Raw genomic sequence first — 25,915 nt, 5'->3', positions numbered from 1 at the left:
GTTCATCATCAACACAAACCATGATCCCTGCATCTCTGCTGCTGCTTCTTGCAGCTGCATGCTGTGAGTGTCTATTTCTGCCACTTTATAAATAACAGTAGAAGCAGGATCCTGAATAACAGTGTGGGTCAGAATGAAATTAAAAACAATGTGAATGATATTTAACTCATGTGGTAATCAATTTATCTCTTTTTCCATAGGTGTGCAGTCTAATGTTGAACTCACCCAGCCAGGTTCCTTGACTGTAAAGCCAGGACAGTCTCTGACCATCTCCTGTAAAGTGTCTGGGTATTCTGTGACTGATGGTAGCTATGCTACAGGATGAATTCGACAGCCTGCAGGGAAAGCATTGGAGTGGATTGGACACATGTGGGGTGGTGGGGACACTTATTACAAAAATTCTCTTAAGAACAAGTTCAGCATCTCCAAGGACGCCTCCAGCAGCACAGTGTCTTTGCAAGGAAGCAGCCCGATAGGCACAGTGGTGTGAACCAACAGCAGACCTGTACAAAAACTCAGAGACCCGCACCTCCACACACACACACATCCCCATACATTGCACTCCCACACTCACAAACATAGGACCCTGAAAAGAAAGACAAAAAAAATCATGCATTTCTGTGTCATTGCTTGAAGCATATGAAACATATAGATAAAAATACATTTTATTATATGTATGGGTAACAAGTCATTTATAAACATATGCATGACCCTTTATCAAAGCCTGGGAGCATTTTCCAGCATATATGCAAAGCAGCCCAATATAATACCCATAAATGTCTAATGTTAGTGTATGTGCTTCAATTTTTACAGCAGACTCCTGGGATGGAACTAGAGTGGTTGGCCATTATGGAATGTAATTGTCAGTCTCACGCCCAGTTTGTTCAGGAAATATTCACCATCTCCTAAGACAACAACAGCACAACCCTCTCTCTCTCCCTTTCTCAGTCTTCCAGCTGTTTACCAGGTTTGTGCTGTTTTAGACCTCAAATTGCTAACTCTCTCCAGGTGAGATGACTCCAGCAGCAAATTGTACCTACAGATGAATAGTTTGAGAACTGAAGACACTGCTGTGTATTACTGTGCCAGATACTCACAGTGAAAGAAGTCAAGCCAGAGCCCTGACAAAAACTCATTGCATCAAATACTGTCCCCAGAGTCATCTGGGGAATACTTTGACATTTCCTGCAGACAACCATTTCGTTACTGACAAACCAAACAAAAAAAAAAAAAACGTTGAAATGAGAACAATCATTCTTTTATTTTAGTTTTAAGCCATCGGTTGCTTAATTTCAGTTCAGCTCTGATAGTGAAAGCATACTGTCAGCAGATTAAGTTAGCTTGAGGATAGTCCCAAGGGATACAAGAGCCTCCACCATACCCAACCCCCCCCCCACCGCCCCCACCACACACACATACAGACGCATATAAGTTTGTCTGTTTCAAGTACTCACATCTGTTTACAGTACATGTACTGTATGTTTAGCCTAAACCAGTGTATCTCAATCCTAATCAAGCAGCAAGAAGATACGCAGGACAGTGGGCCGCCAGGAGAGGTTTGAGAAACGCTGGCCTAAACCAAAGATATATTAGCCTATCTCAGAACAACTTCATGTCCACCAGAGGGCAGTGAATTACATTTACGAGAGATAATTGAGCAAGTCTCCATTCAGTGAGAGCGCACTGTGAGTTTCAGTACACAGACTGAGACACAGGGGGAAGTGACAGAGGGAGCACACATCCTCTCAGCTCCTCCCCTCTGTGTTGGGTCATGTAAACATTCCTTCTACACCAGCACCTTTAAGGCCAGAGTTCCAGTCAAGGAGGCCTGGGCCTCTATTCTCCCGCTCAATATGGAGTCCCCAGACACTGCCCTGCACTAACGTTATTTTTTTTTCCGCGACCCCAGCCAACCTGGCATTCGCTAATGTGGATATTTTTGGGTACCCCTCTGGGTTTGAAGGGCTGTTGCGTTTGCTTTTTTACCAGTCTGACAGAGTCATCTCACAGAGTCTTCAGTCACTGTAATGCACTGTTGGTCTTGTCACACTTTGATGCTATATGGACATTTTCTAAAGCTGGTGATGACGATCAGCTCACCTTACACTAGTAGAATAAAACAGCAGATAGTTCCTTTAGAAATTGTGACATCTTTTTTGTAAAGGGGTCATGCATTATTCTGTTAGGAAGCTCGTATTAGTTAACACATAATGTAAACTGTGATCCATGTTGAATCCTTTATAGTTACATTTTAGAGAAGGACTGGAGGAAAAGGAGAATCTCTTCAACACTGTGCATGCCCTAGAACAAAAACAAATCGAAAACAAGAACTAATCAGTCCCATGAAAACATCTAGATGGAAGATGGCCTGCCCCCAATAAATATAGAATTCATTGATACATTACAGACAAAGTAATACGGTAATCTGATTCATTCCATGCATATAGTTGCTTCCTATTTATTTTCAGTAAAATGCATTGGCAAGATATTGCACTCTAATATAAGACAAACAGTCCAACACACTTGTTCTATCACCAGGAATCTGAAGTGAATGGACAGGTAGCAGAAAATACATTTTCATCGATCACCTCCACATGTGCATGAATTCAGATGTAAATTCCTAAAATCATTTGGATCTGTTTAAACCAAATTTATCAGTGATGTTAGAGGTAGCAGTTTGTTGCTGTAAATTTTCCTCCAGGCATGGGCAGTAGTACTCCAGATAAAGGATCATTTCAATTCATCTTGTTTTTCTCATTCCTCCAGCCTCCAGAAGTTTAAACGAATTCAGTCCCCTGCATCTCCTATAAAAGTCACTCGCATTCTCCTCCCTAGACAGGAGAATCACCTGTAAAACAGTAGAGTCTGTGGGTAACAATGGGAGCTTTTGCAGTATTAGTAAATCTACTGGGAGCGATTACATGTAAGTGTGTTTTTTCATTTAGATCACTGTACATTTTTAATTATTGTTTCATCGATATCCTTTGTTCTCAATAATTTTTATCAAAATTATCCAAGAAAAGCAGTCTTAAATAATCTTTAATAAAAGTACTTCACAAATAGTAGTTTAACAAATATGCTTTGTTGCTTGCTCAATTTTCTTCATCCACAGATATTTATTGTGTTGAGCTCACCCAGCCAGGCTCTATGGTTGTAAAGCCAGGACAGTCTCTGACCATCTCCTGTAAAGTCTCTGGGTATTCTCTGACTGATAGCAGCTATGGTACACACTGGATACGACAGCCTGCAGGGGAACCACTGGAATGGATTGGCCGCTTTTGGGCAGGTGGAGACATGAAATACAAAGATTCACTTAAGAACAAGTTCACCATGTCCACAGACACATCCACCATCACAGTGTCTTTAAAAGGGAGCAGTCTGCAGACTGATGACACAGCCCCCCACCCCCAAAACGCACACACACACGCACGCACGCACGCACACACGCATACAAAATGTGCATTTATAGTATAGTTTGAATTTGCCATTAGTAACAAGTAATTGTAACAGCACTATTTTTAAAATGTGCTTTGCTTCATTTTGCACTTTTAAAGTCCATCTTCATGGCCCATGACCAAGGCCCAAAGTGTAACCCAACATTACATCCATTAATTCATGATGCTAGTGAAAGTGGTTCAAATTTATGGCAGTTTCAATTATCTTTTCTTTGAGTAGCTCTACTGGTTATTATAGTTGATATTCCAAGAAACGAGTTCATTCAGTTGGAAATCCAATGCAGTGCAGAGAGGTCAAGAGCAATTTTGTGTTCTTGGTGTTAGGTTCAAAATTAAAAGCAATTCTAATGACATCAGGGCACTTTAGGTCAAAAAATGAAACAAATGATTAGTGGCATGTATATAACTTCATCAGTAAAAAATGGTACTGAATAACCCTCTTAACTTTATATGCACATATAGCAAGGGGGCATATGGGAAGCTTGCTGTGCAAAACTTAAGTCATGCCTCCTTTAAAACTGACTGAATGTTCAATTCAGGCTCAGAACAGAGCAGCATACAGCCTACAACACACAGTCTGATGCTGTGTTGTAGCAGAAAAAAAATTAAGGCTTTTGTTAGCATCACAGTCTTACTGTTTCTTTTAAATGTAAGAAGAGAATTTCATTTAAGCTTAAGCAGCACTAAAGCAGTCAATGAAGAATGTTTTTTACATTCATCCTCTTTCCTTCTCTCAAGGCAAAGCCTGGAGACTCCGCGAGACTCTGTGAGATTTAAATGCACAGAAGGTTTGATGTGCATTTCATTACAATCCAGTTGTATCATAACAACAAATATAAATATGTAAGGTTTTGTAGAAGCCAAGACTTCCACAACCAATATAACAGCTGTAGTTCACATTATAAAATATTCAAAACCAGAAATATGAAACTTCAGAAAATTACTGGTCCTATACATATATACATATATATACAGGACCAGTAATTTTCTGAAGTTTCATATTTCTGTGTGTGTGTGTGTGTGTGTGTGTGTGAGGGTGGTGTGTGTGTGAAAAATTATACCATCCAAAATACTAATTGAGGTTGCTGCATCACCAAAATAGATGTCACTAATACCACAAAATAAGACAGGTATTGCACAACAATAGCATAAAAAGCTAAGCAAACTTAAGATTTTGCCCAGTGGATACAGAAAACAAATAGAAACTAATATTAGTCTATTCTTCTTCTTTGTGCCATATAATACTGGACTCATTACAGGGCATAAGCAGAATTTGATTTGGGGGCCCCGCACCACCTTGGCACCGCCAATAGCAGTAGTATTAGCTAGCCAGCCCGTTAACATAATATTGCATTTTTGTATGATTACCACTGACATAATATATCACAAAAAAAAACATTTCAATCTGTCTTGGGGGCCCTCTGGTCGACACGGAGGCCCGAAACAACCGTTTAGTTCGTTTATGCATCGGGCCGGCCCTGACTCACTACCACAAACATACTTTATGCATAGAATTTCACTTCTAAATGTTTCTCTTTTGCACTGTAAGTTTATTTTCATGATTGATGTAATATGAATCATTATTCAGTTGGATTTAAATGCTCACAACATTAATCCAGATAAAATAAGTCAAAATAAATATCATAGTGTATTTATTTGTCATGATTGATTGTAACTGAATTCATAGTCAGCCTCATATGGGCTCATACATATTGCCAATCCAACAAGAGTTTCCTTGTAATATAATATGCAAATGAAATGCAAATATCATGAAGAGTCCTCTTTTAAAGGGGTAGCATCTGAATGCGAACAGTGAGTTTGGTTGAGCCACTCTAAGACAATCATGGAAGTCATTGTTAGTGTTTTCCTTTTCATTGGTTTTCTAAAGGGTAGGTTTAAATTTGAAATACCGTATATGAAGAGTTAAGATGTTTATGTTGTTGTTGATCATGGTTCTTCTTTTACAGGGTGTCTCTCTGTCTCCTTGACTCCATCCACATATTCAGAGATAAAGACCCCAGGCCAGTCTCTGAGCATCACATGTCAGACTTCAGGCTACTCATTCTCATGCTGTAGCATACACTGGATTCGTCAGTCTCCTGGAAAAAGCTTGGAATGGCTGGGACGCGATACCAGCTCTAACTATGCAGACAGTGTTAAAGGACGCCTAAATCTGAACAAAGACAACTCCAACAGCAGGTCCTCTCTCACTCTGAACAACCTGAGGTCTGAGGACACAGCTGTGTATTACTGTGCACGACAGTCACAGTGTTGGAGAGTAATGGGAGAGCCGTACAAAAACCTCCCCTCACTCTCTGTCATGGGAATAAGAGTTAAACAGCTGCAGTTAGAGAAACTATGAGGAGATCCATGCAGTCTAAAACAGGAATCTCTCTTGCTTGCAGCTATACTGACTGAATCCTTTACAGAAAAATACATGAATTGTAAAAAACTTTTAATTTTCATCCATTACAAGTATGCGAAGGTTTCATTTGCAGAATATTCCAATGTCACCCCTTAGTCATTTCCTTTCATTTCTCATGTTTTGAATAGTCAGTCATGGTGATATGTAATGAAAATGACTTCACATGGCTTGAACAGACTCTTACACAGCCATCTGCCAAAAAGACTGTAATTCTGAGTGATATTTTCATCCTGATTTCAGTAACGATTTTAGATGTTTGGGGAGATAACGCTTCTGTGTTGATGGTACTGAATTCACACAATCAATCAAACTGTTCTTTGTTGCATATATTGCATATATAAAAAACCAACAGAAATCCTCAGTGCACCTTGGTGGACATTTTCCATGCAAACAATCACCTCCTACCTTTTCCACTGCAATGTCACACCCAGCACTGAGGATGAGAAGTTTAGGTGTGCAGTCTAAGGTTGTTTTCACACAGTCTGAATCAGCTGTGGCTGCACCAGGAGGATCCCTCACATTAAAATGTGCCTGCAGTGGGTTCAGTTTCAGAAGTGCATACATGCACTGGATCCGCCAAGCTCCTGGAAAGGCACTCCAATGGATCGTTTACTTTTACTCTGACAGCTACAAGAGCACTGCACAGGTTGTGCAGGGCAGATTCACAGCATCCAAAGACAGCTCCAGCCTCTCTCTGCACATGACCCAGCTGAAAGCAGAGGACACAGCAGTGTGCTACTGCGCAAGAAACACTGTGGTTTACATCATACAGACGCCTGTACAAAAACCACCTGACACAGTACAGGGAGCAGTCTGGCCCCTGCTGAAGTACGATAAAAACATGCCCTTCATTCTGGATGAAGCTGGATCTAAAGCTGTACAAAATCCATACCATCAAACAAGCAGTCATTGATCTCATCTGCTGGTATGAAGTTTTCATTACATTCTTGCAAACAGATTAAAACATATACGCTTTGGCCCTCCCACAATGTGTCACAACATGATGTGACAGTGACATATAGCACAAAACTATGTTCTCTTTAATGTCACAAACACAATGATAATCAGGACAAAAAAGATGTCATTTACACATGAACCAAAACATTTGCTGTCAAATCTATGCTCTTTACCATATAACATGCTAGTCATGTTTTAGAAATTAACAGAAATAGGTGACGAAGGTTTCATCTCCCTGACAGAACAGGGAGAACTCCATTATTATGCTGTATAATAATATGATATACTAGCAAATGCATAAGGAAAGCACATAGTTAAATGCTTCTTTGACAGACATTTCTGTGACATTATTTTCTGCTAATATTACATACTTACATTAATAGTTAAGAATTTCATCCACTTATAACTGATTCATAGAACATGAAGAGGAGCCATTTAAAATAAAGCATCTAAATGACCAGTGCAACGTCTCATGCCAGTCTATAAGATGCACTGTGTAAGGCACTATTCTGCATGTAATATGTCCATATATTATGAGCTAAAATCACTAGTTACATGGCACCACATTTACATAAAGTAGAAGTACCGTTCCATAAATGGGTTCATTAAGGGAAACACGAAGTTATACAACCCAGAGATGAATTTGTTTGAATGAAAACACCTAAATCCATAAGCAAGTCGACTAAAATAAAACTGTGTTCTGTTGAGTGGTGTTGTTTGCCGTTATTCATTTCCTTCCATGTGGGGGCAGCAGTTCTCTTCATACTGAATTTATTATGCTCTTCTCAGTTCTTCGTGCCCCCAGAATAATTTAAACAAATTTAGTGCCCTGTATTTCCTATAAAAATCACTGAATACTCTTCTCCCTCCACAGGAGTACCACCTGTAAAGCAGACAGCACTCTGAGAGTGACCATGGGAGTTACTGCAGTATTAATAATTCTACTGGGAACATGTTCATGTGAGTGCACATATTCTACTCAGATTACTGTTACAGTCATGTGTGGCATCTTTGTGGCCTTCTTTTAACTGCCAAACATGATCTATGTGTTTATTTTACATTCCTTATAAGTGTCCAGAATGATTATGTAAATAAATGTATGAACTGCAATTTTCACAACTGTGCTTATATTTGTTTATCCACAGATGTTCAGTGTGTTGAACTGACCCAGCCAGGCTCTGTGGTTGTAAAGCCAGGACAGTCTCTGACCATCTCCTGTAAAGTCTCTGGGTATTCCTTGACTGATGACAGCTACTATACAGGCTGGATTCGACAGCCTGCAGGGAAAGCTCTGGAGTGGATTACACATATCTGGGGTAGTGGAACCATAAGATTAAAAGATTCACTGAAGAATAGGTTCAGCATCTCCAGAGACGCCTCCAGCAGCACAGTGTCTTTGCAAGGGAGCAGCCTGCAGACTGAAGACACAGCTGTGTATTACTGTGCCCGACACAGTGACAAAAAGTCATTTGAAAGCAATACAAAAACTGTGTCACACATCATTAACCACAATCAACATGTTGATGTGGGATACACACTACTGTATACTGAAACATTGTGAAGGCTGATATTAAAGAATTAAATGTGATTAAGTACTGCTAAGTATTAACAGATTAACAATGTTTTAATCTGCTGGGGCTGCAGTGTAGCATATTGGTTAAGGAGTGGAACTAATAACCAAAAGGTTATCAGTTCAATTCCTTACTGGGGCACTGCTGTATACTTGGGCAAGTTACTTAACCTACAATTGCTTGAGTAAATATCTAGCGGTATGAATGAATAATATAGTAAAAAAAAAAAAAAACTAGCCGATGTCCGAATAAGAGCATCAGCTAAATGCCAATAATGTCATTAAATTATTAGTAATCAATAAGCAATGAATGCATGATGTGCACATGCACTTGGTATCTCTTGGTATAACAAAACACCAGGGCTTATGGGTCTCCCAAAACCAGTATGAAATAGTTTCACTGTCTCATCATCTTAACAGTGGGTACTATACCTTTTATGTAGGGAACCCTCTGATTTCATCTAGGAGCCCATTACATGAGTGAATTCCTGCACTGTTAGAATCCACTAAATCGTTTCATCAGAGAAACTGAAGGCCAGTGAAGCTGTGCAGTGTTACTTGCAGGCCCCTAGAGGGCAGTGTGAGCAAAGTTTCCCTCCACCACAATTCAATACAAGTGTGTTAAAACTGGTAAATGTTGTTCAGCCCCAGATTGTATTGTAAACACATTTAAAATATGCTAACAAAAATGAAAAATATATTGCAATATACAGAAATTGCAAGAAATTACATCTATCTGGGTACAAACATATGCAAATGATATGCTGTCCTTTTACTTTTAGTACAATAAAATACCAAATTATGACACCTCAACATAAGATAAAGAAGATAATGCAACAGTGATGTTGGGGGAAGCAGTTTCTTGCTCTTGGTTCTCTTCCAGGTGGGGGCAGCAGGGATTTGCATGAACATTATTCTCACCATTTGAATGTATCTTGTTTTTCTCAGTCCTCCACCCACATAGAGATTCAATCAGATTCAGCCCCCTTTATTTCTTATAAAAGCCACTGAGATCTCTCCCCCATCTCAGGAGCAGCACTTTTAAAACAGAGAGGGGAAGCTGTGTGTGACAATGGGAGTTTCTTCATTAGTTGCTGCATTAGTAATTTTATTGGGAACATTTTCATGTAAGTGTGGGTATTTTTTTTCAGGTTTCCTTAACTGTCATGAATGTTATGGCTTATTTTCAAAATGATTATATTAAACTAATCTTTGAATTATAATTCTCAAAATTATCTTTATCACAGATGTTCACTGTGTTGAACTCACGCAGCCGGATTCCCTGGTTGTAAAGCCAGGACAGTCTCTGACCATCTCTTGTAAAGTCTCTGGGTATTCACTGACTGATAGCAGCTATGCTACAAACTGGATTTGACAGCCTGCAGGGAAAACCCTGGAATGGATTGGAGTAGTTTGGTATGATGCAGATACTGCCTACAAAGATTCTCTGAAGAACAAGTTCAGCATCTCCAGAGACACCTCCAGCAGTACAGTGACTTTACAAGGACGCAGCCTCCAGACTGAGGACACAGCTGTGTATTACTGTGCCCGAGAGACACAGTGTTATGAACCAACAGCAGACCTGTACAAAAACTCAGAGACCCACGCATCCGCACACATACATCCCCATACCTGCACTCACACACATACTTACAAACATTATACCCTGAAAACACACACACACACACACACACACACACACAAAATGTACATTTATTGTATCCTCTATGTTCTCATTTACCTTTTTGACAAGTGACTCTAACAACACTATTTTTAAAGGTGCTATCCTTCATTGATTCACTTTTAATGTCCATTTTTAACGGCCGCCTTCATGGCCCACGACTCAAATTTATATCACACAGTTACAAGAGATCTCCAGTGACCCTCACTGTACCCCTCCCCACTGCAAACCAACCAGAGCTTTTAATGAAGAGGCAGAGCAGCAGTCAGTGGGAGTCTGTGCTTTAACTCAGTGCTTCTCCTTCTCTCCTGCAGCTATGAAGCTACTACCAGCCCTGCTGACACAGCACTCTCTCTGTCCGGTGTCTTCTTTAATCCCTCTTCCCTCATTCTCTTTTTTTTTGGTTTTTATCCATTTCATGTTGGCTTTTCTTCAAATTACATTTAACAGAAGTGAAGTTCTATTGACTGAATCTAACCCAGTGGTGAAGAGACAAGGAGACTCTCGTAAACTGACCTGTGCAGCCCTGGGTCCACATTCAGCTGGTTCAGGCAACAGCCAGCACCAGCTTTACCTACACATGAATAGTCTAAGTGCTGTTTATTCAAGTCTAGTGATGTCTAAGTCAAGCCTAAGCCCAGAAAAACTCTACAGAAAATTCTTTTCATCACAGTGATTTAGAAATTGACAGGTTTTGGGGCCAATTCAGTTTCAGATTGTTGGGGAAAACTAACTGGCTGACTAAAGACTGAAATCACTTTCACAGCCTGGCTCAAGATCTCAGATGGGAGACAGTGCATGATAAGAGATATGGCTGGTAAAAATCTGTGTATCAAAAGGAATATCGATGCATGGTCCAGTCTTTTTTCATTAAATGTTCTCTGTAGGGAGTTCCATGAGGGACCACTTATAGGTTATACTTTCCCTGAAGAGGTCTTGACTGAGAACCTGTTCTATTTCTCTACAGAAGTGTGGTCAAATATCATAATGAGTGATCATGCCACACATGATCATGTATAATCACATTTCACTACAGTCAGCGTATCTGGTCTGGAATTTAAATACAAAATTAAAAGCATTTCTAGAAGTATTGATGCAGGGCGTCAGAATACTTAAAAAACTATGAGGGACATGTACATAACTTCCTAGTAAAATGCAACTGAATAAACCCCTATACTTCATATACACATACACTATATGGACAAAAGTATTTGGCCGCACCTGTTTTTCAGGGTTTGGGCTAGGCCCCTTATCTCCAGTGAAGGGCAATCTTAATGCTTCAGCATACCAAGACATTTTGGACAATGCTGTGCTTCCAATTTTGTGGCAACAGTTTGGGGAAGGCTCTTTTCTATTCCAACATGACTGTGCCCCAGTGCACAAAGCAAGGACTATAAAGACATAGTTTGATGAGTTCGCTGTGGAAGAACTTGACTGGCCCGCACAGAGCCCTGACCTCAACCCCATCGAGCACCTTTGGGATGAACTGGAATGAAGATTGCGAGCCAGGCCTTCTCGTCCAACATCAGTGCCTGACCTCATAAATGCTCTACAGAATGAATGGGCACAAATTCCCACAGAAACACCTCAAAATCTTGTGGAAAGCCTTCCAAGAAGAGTGGAAGCTGTTATAGCTGCAAAAGGGGGACCAACTCCATATTAAAGTATATGTATTTGAATACAATGTCATTACAGTCCCTGTTGGTGTAATGGTCAGGCGTCCGAATACTTTTGTCCTTATAGTGAATATCAAGGGGAAGCTGGGGGAAGCTTGCTATGCAAAACTGAAGAGTCACATCCTCTTTAAAACTGACAGAAATTTCAGTTCAGGCTCAGAACAGAGCAGCGTATACAACACACTGTCAAATATTCCGCTGTAGCAGGAAGAGCATGAAGGCTTTTGTTAGCATCACAGTTTTACCGTTTGCTTTTAAATGTAAGGAGAGAACTTCATTTAACCTGACTTGAGCAGCATTAAAATTACAGTCAATGAAGAATGTTTGTTACATTGATTATCCTTCCTTCTCTTCAGGCTTTCATTGTGATGTCACACTGAAGGAGTCTGATCCAGAGATGAAAAGCCCGGAGACTCTGTGAGACTCTCATGTAAATTTACTGGGTTCTCACTCAGCAGCTACAACATTCACTGGGTTCGACAGGCTCCCAACAAGGGGCTGCAATGGGTTGGATACTACGATGGATCTTTTGAGAGTCGCTTCACAGTAACAGAAGACAGCTCCAACAGTGTTGCTTATTTAGACATCACAAGCCTCCAGCCCTCAGACACAGCTGTATATTACTGTGTTCCAGAGTCACAGTGAGGGAGTTTAAAGCAAGGCTGTACAAAAACCTGTCACAAATGGTTTACTGTGCATTTCCAGCACAAAACAGTCTGTGCAAAACAGTCCAGTTTTATCTTCACAATAACAATGCTAAATGTTTAAGGTTTTGCATGAGCCTACTTCACAATCAGCTGTAGTTAACATTGCAATACATTTGAAACCAGAATTATGAAATTTCAGAAAACAGCTGGGCCTTGGATGCAGGGTGTTAAGTATTAAGAGCATAAAGTGCCCCCTATTCAATAATACAATGCTCAGCTGTATTCCCAGTTTTGAAACATAGATTTTAACTTAAAGTTATAAGGTGCACCTTCAGTCAAAGTTACCGTTAATGTATCACTATTGTGCTCTCCCTCAAGAATGTGTTAATGGATGAAGAATTATACCATCCAAAAGACTGAGACCCCTACATCAACAACTTTAAGACTTATAGAATTTCACTTGTAATGTTTCTCTTTTTTAAGTGTATTTTTGTGTAATAAGAATGAAGATGTTATATGAATAACAAGTCAGTTTAAATGCTCTCAACATTAATTTGAATACAAGAAGTGCAAATATATGTTGTACTGTTTCTATTGTCATGATGGACTGCAGCAGAATTTATGGTCAGCCTCATATGGGCTCATATAGAGTATATTGCAAATCCAACAAGAGTTCCCTGTTAATGTATCATGCATATAATGTGTGGATGTGTAAATTATTCTTTAACATCCCTACACTCAGATTGTGCAATAAGATCTTTGTAGAAACATTGTATTAAACACAATACCAACAATAAAAGATCCATTGATACTATTTCGTTTGTCAAGAAAATTGTGAAACAAATTAATTGCAAAAAATCAATTGTGAAATAAAAAAATATTGTTTCTTTATTTCTGTTGTTTTTTTGTCAGTTTTTTATGAAAACCAATATATATGCTAGACTTCCCCTCTTATGCAAAATGAAACTCTCTCTCTTTTTGTCTCCTGTATTTAAATGGTGGCTGTGCTTCTTTAAGACTTCAGCAGCCCCTGAGCCCTGGAGAGTTGAGAAGAGCAGCTCACTCCAGTTTATCTTCAACACAAACCATGTTCCCTGCATCTCTGCTGCTGCTTCTTGCAGCTGCATCCTGTGAGTTTCTTTTACACTTTAAACATAACAATAATAGTAGGCTGATGAAAAACAGTGTCAGTCAGAATGCGTTTAAAAAATATGTGGATACTTTTTAATCAATCAATGTGGTAATCAGTTTATCTCTTTTTCTACAGGTGTAAAGTCTAATGTTGAACTCACCCAGCCAGGTTCCTTGACTGTAAAGCCAGGACAGTCTCTGACCATCTCCTGTAAAGTCTCTGGGTATTCTGTGACTGATAACAACTATGCTACAGGATGGATTCGACAGCCTGCAGGGAAAGCTATGGAGTGGATTGTACACATGTGGGGTGGTGGGAACACTTATTACAAAGATTCTCTAAAGAACAAGTTCAGCATCTCCAGAGACACCTCCAGCAGTACAGTGTCTTTGCAAGGAAGCAGCCTGCAGACTGAAGACACAGCTGTGTATTACTGTGCCCGACAGCCACAGTGATATGAACCAACAGCAGACCTGTACAAAAACTCAGAGACCCATACATCCCCATATCTGCACTCACACACATGTTCACACTCACAAACATAGGACCCTGAAAAGAAAAATGCAAAAAAAAAAATTGTGCATTTCTGTGTCACTGCTTGAAAGATAATAAACATATAGATAAAAATACATTTTATTATACATATGGGTAACAAGTCATGCATGACCCTTTGTCAAAGCCTGGGAGTGTCTTCCAACATAAATCCAGAGCAACCCGATATTGTACCCATTAATTCCTAATATTAGTGCATGTGCTTCAGTTTTTACAGCAGACAGACTCCTGGGAAGGAACTAGAGTGGTTGGCCATTATAGAATATGATCATCAGTCTCACTACCAGTTTGTTCAGGAAACATTCACCATCTCCTAAGACAACAAGAAGAGCCACCGGTTTTATATGTGAACAAGATACAGTGTTTATGAGCTCAATCCAACTATTTATTAGCCATTTCCGATCCCCAAAAAATGTGATATATTCAGTAAAGGGCGCCACACACTTAAAATATATTTTTTATTTCTCAGAAATAAGCAGATTCAGACTGGATCTTCAGCAAAGACATACCCACATCAGAACAGCTTTGAAAAAGTGATATGCATTCAAATTCAAGGTCAAGTTCACCATCATTGTCATGTGTATTAAAAGTACAGTGAAATACTTGTGCTCCGACTCTCTCTGCCTTAACATCAAGGGCACACTGTCACAAAACCAACAAAGAAGGATACTACAGACCTACATAGACTATGTACACCTTGCACACGAAGATATACATTATATATACATAATACAGTACACAATAACACTACATTATATACACAGAATACAGTATACATTATATACACATAATACAGTACACAATAACTGTCGGGGGAGGATCTGTCTGTAGGATTGGAGTTATCCTTTGTTTTTATTCTGTTGGAAATCCAATCCAACGCAACAAGGTGAGGAGAAACTGAAGACCAGTTTAGCTGAGGATTTTTACTTGCAGGCTCTATTTTAGCCCCTAGAGGGCAGTGTGAGCAACATTACCTTCCACTATAACTGTAATCCAGTCATGCAGCTCACAAAAGCACGGGCCTTGGTGTGTTAAAAACTGATATGCTGCAAAATGAGAATTGCGCTTTTTATTTTTACAAGGATGTTATTCTCATTTATCCACCACTGGAGCATTCTAAGTAAAAAGAACTGTATTAGTAAAGAGCAAATAGAGGAATGGCTTTGACCTACATGTTCACAGCAACGCATTCCAGCCAGGCCTGAACTTCATCCTTCAGCGGTGTGCTTTTCTTCAGGCAGTTGTTGCTGTCTGGTGAGCAGTCAACACTTCTTTGATCAATCAATAATCATTACATTATGTTCAAAATGTATTTGTTCATCATTACAAAATTTCAATAATGACAGTGTGAGCAATAAAACTTCACCATTTTAGAGAAAATACTGTTCTCTTGTGTATTTTAATGAACCATTTCACATTTAAAACTTGGTGAGTTTACCACCCACCTTACACCAGGGAAAATGTTGTTTTAAAAGTCAGTTATTACAAATAACACTGAAGTACTGAAACATGGTGCACATTCAGATTTTACTCTTCATGTCTCTCATGGATATGAATCCAGTGTGATTCCTGTTTGCACTACAGGATTACAGATCAATGGTAAAGATTTGGTAAATATTACTTTCAGTGTCAGAGGGACCCCAGCTTCCACTGTGTGTCTGTGCTGTTCAGTGCTGTACTGCAGTCGCTGATCTCCAGTGACCGTCACTGTGCCCTCCCCTAGAGGAGGATCCAATGCAAACCTCCCAGGGCTTTTAATGGAGCCACTGTCAGTGTGAGATCCAGAGCAGCAGTCAGTGGGACTCAGTCTGTACTTTAACTCAGTGCTCCTCCTTCTGCCCTGCAGTTATGAAGCTCCTACCAGCCCTGCTGATGACCACAGTACTCACTCTTTCAGGTCTCTTTCTTAATCTCTCTTTGTCTGTCTTGCTTGCTTTTCCATTTAGCTTATCTAAAATCTGACATTTCTTTTAATTACAGGTGTTCAGAGTGAGATTGTACTGACTGAATCTGAGCCAGTGGTAAAGAGACCAGGAGACTCTCACACACTGACCTGCACAGCCTCTGGGTTCACATTCAGCAGCTACTGGATGGGCTGGATCAGACAGGCTCCTGGGAAGGGACTGGAGTGGATTTCAATAATTGAAAATGACAGTGATAGAAAATTCTATTCCCAGTCTGTTCAGGGAAGATTCACAAATACCAGAGACAACAGCAAGAGCCAGCTGTATTTACACATGAACAGTCTGAGAGCTGAAGACACAGCTGTGTATTACTGTGCCAGAAGAGACTCACAGTGAGAGAAGTCAAGCATGAGCCCTGACAAAAACCATTAACAGGAAATTCCTCCCGCTATAGTCTTTAGGGTATCACATGTGCTTTGTTCCACATACAGTTTGACTGAGAAATTACAAAAAAAAAATTTGTTTATTGTTATTATTTAATTTGACTGTGTGCAAAATTCACAGATCAGACAAACTGTAGAATGAGGGGTATGAGCAGCGGTATTCAAACTGATGAAATAGTTTAACATGATTTTCATTAATGATAATAACAAATACGGGGAATCCTTGAACCAATTCCAGAAAAGTTTTACTGTGCTAAAAATCGATATTTCATCAAAGATGGGTGAATATAAAGGAACAATCTGCGAGGAGCCCACACAAATTCACAAATGAACATGCTACAAATTTTTTGACGTTTTAACTCATTACAAGATTCAAAAATGGAGACCAGAACAAACACACTGCCTAACTGCCTTTATGCAAAGTCTAGTATCAGTGTTGTATGAGAATGAGCATTTAGAACCTTTGCAATCATGAGTAGATGGTAAAATTTGGATCATAATATTTAAAAGCAGCTATAAAGTATTGAAGCTCATTCTAGCAATAAACAAACTTTGTAAGGGACAAGCAATAATATTTCCCATTTGATTTCGTTTTATACCTACTGTATATATGCCCCCCCCCCATATGCATTTAATACTCTGAGCCCTGGAGAGCTGAGAAGAGCAGCTCACTCCAGTTCACCTTCAACACAAACCATATTCCCTGCACCCCTGCTGCTGCTTCTGGTAGCTGCCACCTGGTCTGGGGGAGAGAAGAGTAAGGTGAGGGCATCTCTCACAACTTTATTTCCACTCACCCGCCTTTTTGTATTTCAGTGGGCTGAGGGTGAGATGATCCTGTGAGAAGAAAGGTGTGGGGAGGTCCTGGCCTCGCTAGGTCATGACAGGGTGCAGGAAAATCTTTCTCAGAGCACTGAAAATATTAGGAACTGCCCTGCTCTCATTTTTATCAGATTGAATACACCTTTTCACTCCTGTTTGCTTCCTAATGTGAAGCCATGCGCATTCATTATGTCAGAGTAACTCAGAGCAGCGTGAAGTGTGCACAAATGTGCACCAGTGCAGTAAATAGGCAAAAGCCAGGCAATATGGCTGCTTAACATGGTACTCAAACTGAAACATGTAAGTGTGTCCCATATGTAGCAATAGTCTCAACTTCAATGGGTAACCATACATTTCAAGTAAAACTCTGACTCAAATTTATACTAAGGTTGTTAAAGTTTAACTTTGTAAACATTAAAATACTGTTGGACTCCGCTAAGATTCGATCCATTTGAAGATGTAAATTTAACACCTCTGGCACAGCTGACACAACTGAGTTGAGATTTTTTGGGAAATATAGATTTGTTTGTGGGATATTCATGGGTTATTTTTTTATTTTTGATATGAAAAATGTACTGGCGACACTTTATATTAACTTTCTAAGGCCCTCAAATAGCATGTATAAGAATTTTATTAGCATGGCTTATATACCACTTTATTAGTAAATGTGCTTCAAGATGGCTGAGTGTGATATGATACTTGTTACATTAACAATAAAAGCATGCATGAGAACGCATGTGGTATGTCAGTCTATCAGCCATGAAACAATACAATTGCTTATAACAATGCAAAAATCTAGTAATGTCAAGGTCATAAATGTGTAATCTATGCTTTATGAAATCCTGAAAATTTACATTTCATGTAAAATGTGCATTTTTTGGAAAAAAAAAAAAAACTGAATCTGAACTGAACATATTTTGAGTCAGAGAAAATATATGCATATATCACTCACTACATATACAATAAAGATAATGAACATTCCTAAACCTATTGGCATTTTTAATGAAATCATCAGTGATGGTCTGGTGCTTTTAATGCGCCTCCAGATGGGGGCAGCAGTGCTCCTCTGAAAGGGTAATATGACCCTTCGAATTTAACTTGTACTTCTCAGTCCTCCAGCCCCCAGAAATGTAAACAAATTCAGTGCCCTGTATCTCCTATAAAAGCCACTGAGAATTCTCCTGCAAACACAAGAGCATCACCTGTAAAACAGAGAGGAATCTATGTGTTACAATGGGAGTTACAGAAACATTGATACTTCTACTAGTTGCAACTTTATGTAAGTGTGCATGTATTCTTTAGGTTGCTGTTAAATTTGAGTTTGATCTTTTAATTTGTGCTTCTCTGTGATTGTTTTATGTTTTTTTAATCAACAGATGTCCACTGTGATGAACTCAATCAGCCAGGTTCTATGGTTGTAAAACCAGGACAGCCTCTCACCATCTCCTGTAAAGTCTCATATTCCGTAACCAGCTATCATACAGCCTGGATACGACAACCTGCAGGGAAAGCACTGGAGTGGATTGGAGCAATATGGAGTGGTGGAGGCACTGCTTATAAAGATTCCCTTAAGAACAAGTTCAGCATCTCCAGAGCCACCTCCAGCAACACAGTGACATTAAAAGGGAGCAGCCTGCAGACTGGAGACACAGCCGTGTATTACTGTGCCCGAGACACACAGCAAGTGAAAGTCATTTGAGAGCAATACAAAAAGTGCTTCACACTTCATTAATCACAGTCAACATGTTGGTTTTTGAATATGATATTTCTTCTTGATTCTCTGCAGTTGTGTAAAGCAGGGGAGACGGTAGAGAGAAGAGATAAGGAGGGAGAAGTAGGAGTAATGCTGCTGAGTGTGGAACTGCAGGAGGGAACTGTAGGGGTGGCTTTGAGTTCTTAAGTAGTTTTAATGAAGTTGATCAGTTATATGAACTGAAACAGTAATGTACATTGTATTATAATCGGAAGGCAGTACGTCGGCTATGGAATACATATGGACAGACTGACTCCTCACTCCCTGTGTCTGTCTGGCTTCATTATGAACACTGTATGCTCCAGAATCCCTGAGACAAGGAGTTGGTATCAATATGTGTCTCTTTGGGGCCTCAGCACCCCTAAGGCCTGGAGAGTTAAGAGGAGCAACTCACTCCCGTGCATCTTCAACACAAACCCTGCACCTCTGCTTCTGTTTCTGGCATCAGTATCCTGCAAGTGTTTATTTCTGGGAAATTACATTAAACACAGCAATAATAATAATAATAAGTAGGTATATAATGATAATAATAATATGTAGGTAATGTTTGCTGATGAAGAGAAGGCTAATATGACAGTACAACGGATGGTTGTACATCAGTCAGGCAACAGCAATTTGAAGAACAGTGCACTCTGCCAACCAGTATCAATGATATTCCCATCCCACTGACAGAGTAACACTAACAGAGTTCTTTGTAAAAACAAAGAACACATTCATATCGAAGTGAACGGAAAAAATCTCACTTGTATATGAAGTTAATCAGATAAAAATGAATGGTTGTTTAATACCTACTTGTTAACCATAATGCTATCAGAACCAGACTGGTGATAATATTCACGTTTAAAGTTTTTGATAGCAGTCTGTAATGACAGTCCTACAGTCAGTCTCCAACAGCAGCTCCTCCTCCCTCAGTGCAGAGAGATAAATGTAGAGGGAAGAGCTCAGAGTTTGCATGAACTCGTCCTCACTGGATAGGCAGATTTACGGACTATTTAAAGGAGGTGTCACAGCTGTAGACTGGTTTAGGTGAAATTGGATGGAACATGTCCTATAGATGGCAGAAGGGTACAACATAAGCCTGTATAAGTTAACTACGTAGCCAATGACCTAGCAGCTTATTGCTGTACGCATGGTTCTTGATACAACGTAAACAGAGCACAGTATATTCCACAGCTGTACCCAGCCCTACGGAATCACTCCAGTATCCTTCGACTAAGGAAGACCAAACTGAATAGAAACATCTTGTTGCTGTATCCAATCAAAACAAAATACTTGTCTAAAATTGTGTGGTTGTCTGGTCTTTTCAACCACACCCTGGGCCTTACCTTGGGACCTTGTTAAATTAGAATAAACCACTATCACTATTATTAGTGAGACATAACAGAGACACATTGTCAATCCTTATTCCTTAAGATTTCAGTCTTGGAGATTTGAGTTATTTTATGAGTTCTGTCAAATGATGGTCCAGATTGTGTCTTGTTGATGCTGAGTTTCTCAACAGCCAAACAATCAATCTCATTTTTTCACAACCATTCTCTGTCATACACCAAGACCATCTGAAATCTTCATCTTACTTAGAGGGAAATTTTCCAAAAAACTATTAGCTGATAGTTTTGTCACAGCAATGGCTGAAGAAAATCATTTTGTCCTCTTACAATCATCAGGAAAAAGAAAAATCTGAATAAGATTAAAATCTACCAAGATAAATTTGTAATAGCCATTGTAACTGACAAAAGTTATAATATCCACAAAGTGGATATTATATCATTTCACCCTTTTATACCTATATATGGTATAGTTTCTGTCATCCTTCTGTCATTAACTGGCACGTGTGAATAAAGTGTTTCAGTGTTTCAATAAAGTAAATCAGGTCTTTGAAATTATTATTATTATTATTATTATTATTATTATTATTATATCATTGGTGATGGTGGTAATGATGCATTCTTCCTTCTTCCTAGAGGTCCACTGTGATGTGGTTCTGACCCAGCCTGCAGGTCAGGTGGGCAGTCCAGGAGGGAGGATCTCTCTCACCTGCATAGGGTCTGGCTACACGTTTAGTAGCAATGCTATGGGCTGGATCAGACAGGCACCTCAGAAAGGCTTGGAGTGGATTGCATATATCAGCAGCCCAAGCGGTAGTAATAAATATTACTCAGACTCTGAAGATTCTCCATCTCCAGAGACAATGACAGGAGCACAGTCACCTTGGAGATGAGCAGTCTGAAACCTGAAGACACAGCTGTGTATTACTGTGCTCGATACTCCCAGTGTGTGAAGTGAAGCAAAGAGCTGTACAAAAACCATACAGCTGAGGGAGGATGGAGGGAGGGTGTATTGGTTTCACTGCCTGAATCCTTCACCCTCAAAATTATTTCAGCTAAACTGGCAACAAGGGCTGTTCACTTAACATTTATTAAAAATGTACATTAAAATTATTATTTAATATAAAATACATAATTTGAGACATTTCTTAAACAAGTGAGTATTCTTGAATAGTTAATATAAAGTAATTCAAGTATATATAGTACCTGTAATATTTCACCTTAGCTGCCTTCTGACTGAAATCAGAAAAAAGCAGATTACCTGAATTCTGGTTGTGTCAATGCTAAACAAATAGCAGCTCTATAAGAGATATGTCTTTTTTTAATGTGAAGTTCTGTAACTTAAAGCAGTATTGTTTCCTTCCCACACCCATCAAAATTAGTTCAATCCTAACCAGAGTAAACGTTGGAAATCAAAATTAGGTTTTTGCTCTTTGCGAGCCTACGCAGATCCTGGTCTTTATACAATAATTCTTCTATAAATGTTATATATCCACATCAATGCTGTAATTACAGACAGCTCTGGAATTCCATCCACAGTATGAAGAGCTTGTGAATCAATCCATGCAAACAGAATGGAGAATGTTATCGGGAGCTTTCTATAAATCATAGAAACACCATGTTCACCATCATTTTCCAGTTTAAAACACAGGAACTCAAAGGGTGGCAATTCAGTGTTGAAATTTACCACAGACTTACCACAGACCAGCAGGAAATCTCTGAATAAAATCAGGAAAAGGAGAGAGATGTGCAATATTCAGATTGTGTTTGGCATAACATATCGCAGTAGGTTCCACTTTTTATGCACTTGAGTGGACCCAAGCCCTCATTGATAAAGGTGGCAGAACACCGCTTAGTGAAAGAGATGGGTCACCAGCTTCCACTGTGTGGCTGTGCTGCACCGCAGTGGCTGATCTCCTCTGACCCTCACAGTGCCCTTTTTCATTTACTTACAATTGTTCAGGCTAAGGTTGTTCTGACTGAATCTGATCCAGTGGTCAAGACACCAGGAGACTCACACACACTTACATGTACAGTTTGTGGGTTCAATTGCCATGTCTAACCTCTTTTATATCCATCACTCACCAATGATGAATGACTTCAAGCTAAGCTGTATGCAAATCCAGTGCTGTCACCGTGTTCATTTAAGCATCTGTACAGTGAGAAGCCATTACAGACATTCACAGCAGTTCAGCTTCAACACAAACCATGTTCCCTGCATCTCTACTGCTGCTGCTGCTAGCAGCTACATCCTGTGAGTCTCAGTGTTTGGGTTTTGCGGCAGATCAATACTTTCATGTCAAAATATTCAGCATTGGTCAAGAAATATTTGTGTATCTTTTGTCAAATTGTTGTAGAATGTATTCTTATGTCCTTTCAACAGGTGTGCAGGGTAATGTTGAACTCACTCAGCCAGGTTCCTTGTTTGGAAAGCCAGGACAGTCTCTGACTATCACCTGTAAAGTCTCTGGGTATTCCCTGAGCAGTTATACCACATTCTGGATCCGGCAGCCTGCAGGAAAATCCCTCGAGTGGGTCGGATATATTAACAATGCTGGGAGCACCAGTTACAAAGATTCTTTAAAGAACAAATTCAGCATCTCCAGAGACACCTCCAGCAGCACAGTGTCTTTGCAAGCACGCAGCCTGCAGACTGAAGACACAGCTGTGTATTACTGTGCCCGAGAGGCACAGTGAGTAAAAGTAATTTAAAAGCAATGCAAAAACTTCGTCACACTTCATTAATCACAGTCAAAATGCTCAGCTTGGAGACATTCTGCTGTATACTGACACATTGTAAGAGGTGATATTGATGACAGAGTGGTGGAATGGTCACAGAGACTCCTCAATGCCATTGTCTGTCTGCCTTCTTTATGAGCACTATAGATAATCCCTAGAACAAAGAGCCAGTATCCACAGCCTTACAACCTGGATATGAATATACTCTATGAATGTGAGTGCTTTTCCACCTACCTCCTTATTTCACTAGTTTATCCGTGTGAGGATATCAATAATAAACTCACTGTGCAACTCCTACATGTAAACATATGCAATGAATGTGAAATCAGTTTTATCACACATGAAAAAAATAAACACATAAACTACATCATAAACTACATGTGCAATGAACAGAAGAAATTCTGCCAAAAGAAATTCTGCCTTATGCTTAAAATGAGTTCATATTAAGAAAGCAACATTGGGAACTGTCTACTATTATTGTCATGCCTCACTGTATGCCAAGTTGTTGCACATACCGTACATGGGCTAATGTTTCAGATTGGACATGAGGATATTTTCTATATTCTATGGCATTTTGTAGTCCTTATAGGTTAGCTCTGGTACACTGGACTGAAATGAAGGACTGGTTTTCTTTTCAGGCTGCTGAGTGCAAGTAAGATGTTGGCCCCTCTTTCATATCCTTACCTGACTCTCGACTCATTCTGAACATTAATATAAAAATCAATCATTGAGGATACATAATCAGCTGTATAGATGGATAAAATCTGAAACAGTCAGATGTGACTCCACTATTTAAACAGTGTGTTAATCTGCCCACCCAGTGAGGAGGAGTTCATGCAAACTCTGATCTCTTCCTTCTTCATTTATCTCTCTGCACTGCGGGAGGATAGGCTGTTGTTGGGGACTGACTGTAAGACTGTTATTTTCGACTCCAATCAAAGACTTTAACCATGACTGTTATAATCAGATTGCTTCTGATAATAGTATGCGTAACAAGTATGTTTTAGTAATTGTTCATTTTTATACAAAAAAAATGTTTTTACATGGACAACTGAAATACATTTAGCTGAAATACATGATCGTGTTCATTATTTTCACAGGTATTAAAAGTCAGACACTGACTGAGTCAGAACCAGCAGTTAAAAAGCCTGGAGAGTCCCACAAACTGACCTGCACAGCCTCTGGGTTCACATTCAGCAGTTATGCTATGAGCTGGGTCAGCCAGACTCCAGGGAAAGGACTGGAGTGGATTGCTTACATTAGCAGCAGAGGGGGCACTACATACTACTCATACTAGTCAGTTAAGGGAAGATTCACCATCTCCAGAGACAACAGCAAGAGCCAGCTGTATTTACAGATAAGCAGGATATTTTCCCAGTCCCTCCAGGGCCAGTGCTCCATCACCAAAGACACCTCTAGGAACCTGCTTCACTTACAGGGGAAAAGCCTGGAGAGTGAGGACACTGCAGTGTATGACTGTGCCAGAGACTCAGTGACAGGAGAGACTGCAGCACTGTACAAAAACTTTTCAAGGATATGTTACACCCAGAGTCACTGAAGCACATCTGTATTGTACACTCTTTCTCTCTCAGCCCCCTATGTCCCCTGTGTATCCTCCAGGGGCATTTCTTGCTATTGAAAAGATCTGGGGCTAAGTCAAGTTTGCCTGGGGCTTGTCTTTTTTCTTTTTTTTTTTTGAAGGGAGATCGGCATCAGTAGGTTGGGGAGGTTATATCTACCTTTACAATAAATAAACATTATCACACCTTCAGTCGCTGCAAGTCAAGTTCCACTCTGTTACACAGTGTGTCTGTTGTTTTGTTATAAACACCTCCTTTTTCACGGCTAATATATTTGGGACTAGGCTTAAAATATCGGACCTAACATCGCAACTGGTCTCCTCTACCAGAGACTACAAGAGATCTTTATAAATATCTCATCTCAAGACCAGTACTATCAACATTAAAGTCAAACTGTATGACTTTTTAATCAGCATTCAAAAATACTAAAAAAAAAAAATCACATGACTGAATTTGTTCAACACCACAATAATTTTTTCATTATTGATTAGCACCTGAACAAACTACACTTTGTCACAATATGTATTTGCACACCTTTTTCATTTTACTCTGACATTTTTCCTGTAGTAGAATCTAACATGTAACAATTGTAATTTTGTATTTATTTTTATTAGTAGCAGTAGTAGCGGTAGTAGTAGCGGTAGTAGTAATGGTAGTATTAGTACTAATTTATTAATTTTCATTATTGTACAGGCTAGATTTTTTTTCATTCTGTATACAGACTGCCTTTCTATTAAAAGTGTAAAACAGAATGCATTTACAAATATGTGGATCAGCAAATTCTTTTTTTAACATATCCCTATACTCAAATTGTGCAGTAAAACCTTTGTAGAAAACGTAGACACAATGAAGGAGACACAATGAAGGAGTCATTGATACTGTTTTGTTTGTAAGTCAAATAAATAAATTGTAAACAAATAATTTTGAAATAAAAATATTGTTTCTCTATTTCTAGTGTTTTTTTGGCCTTTTTACCAACTACTATATATGATACACCTCCCCTCCTATGCAAAACGAAACTGCAAAACTCTCTTTCTTTTTGTCTCCTGTATTTAAATGATGGCTGTGTCTCTTTAAGACCTCAGCAGCCCCTGAGCCCTGGAGAGTTGAAAAGAGCGTCTCACTGCGGTTCATCTTGAACACAAACCATGATCCCTGCATCTCTACTGCTGCTTCTTGCAGCTGCATCCTGTGAGTGTCTTCTTCTGTCACTTTAAACACAATGATAATAGTAGAATCCTGCATAACATTTTC

General features: G+C 39.4%; 3 gene segments (V, D, J or C); all 3 read left to right on the top strand.

The window, feature by feature from the left end:
* The first annotated feature begins 20 nt into the window (after window positions 1-20).
* LOC118790707 lies at window positions 21-8,398 on the top strand. The segment is given in 2 exon segments: window positions 21-63; window positions 7,983-8,398. Coding segments are annotated over 2 exon segments (459 nt in total).
* Window positions 8,399-13,498: 5,100 nt separating this feature from the next.
* On the top strand, window positions 13,499-13,998 carry LOC118774621. The segment is given in 2 exon segments: window positions 13,499-13,541; window positions 13,679-13,998. Coding segments are annotated over 2 exon segments (363 nt in total).
* An 8,552-nt stretch (window positions 13,999-22,550) lies between these two features.
* LOC118790696 lies at window positions 22,551-23,039 on the top strand. The segment is given in 2 exon segments: window positions 22,551-22,596; window positions 22,726-23,039. Coding segments are annotated over 2 exon segments (360 nt in total).
* Window positions 23,040-25,915: the final 2,876 nt, after the last annotated feature.

Source organism: Megalops cyprinoides, chromosome 1, assembly GCF_013368585.1.
Source record: "Megalops cyprinoides isolate fMegCyp1 chromosome 1, fMegCyp1.pri, whole genome shotgun sequence".
Lineage (NCBI taxonomy): Eukaryota > Metazoa > Chordata > Actinopteri > Elopiformes > Megalopidae > Megalops > Megalops cyprinoides.
The sequence above is the reverse complement of the archived record's forward strand: the minus strand, read 5'-3'. Positions and strand labels throughout refer to the sequence as shown.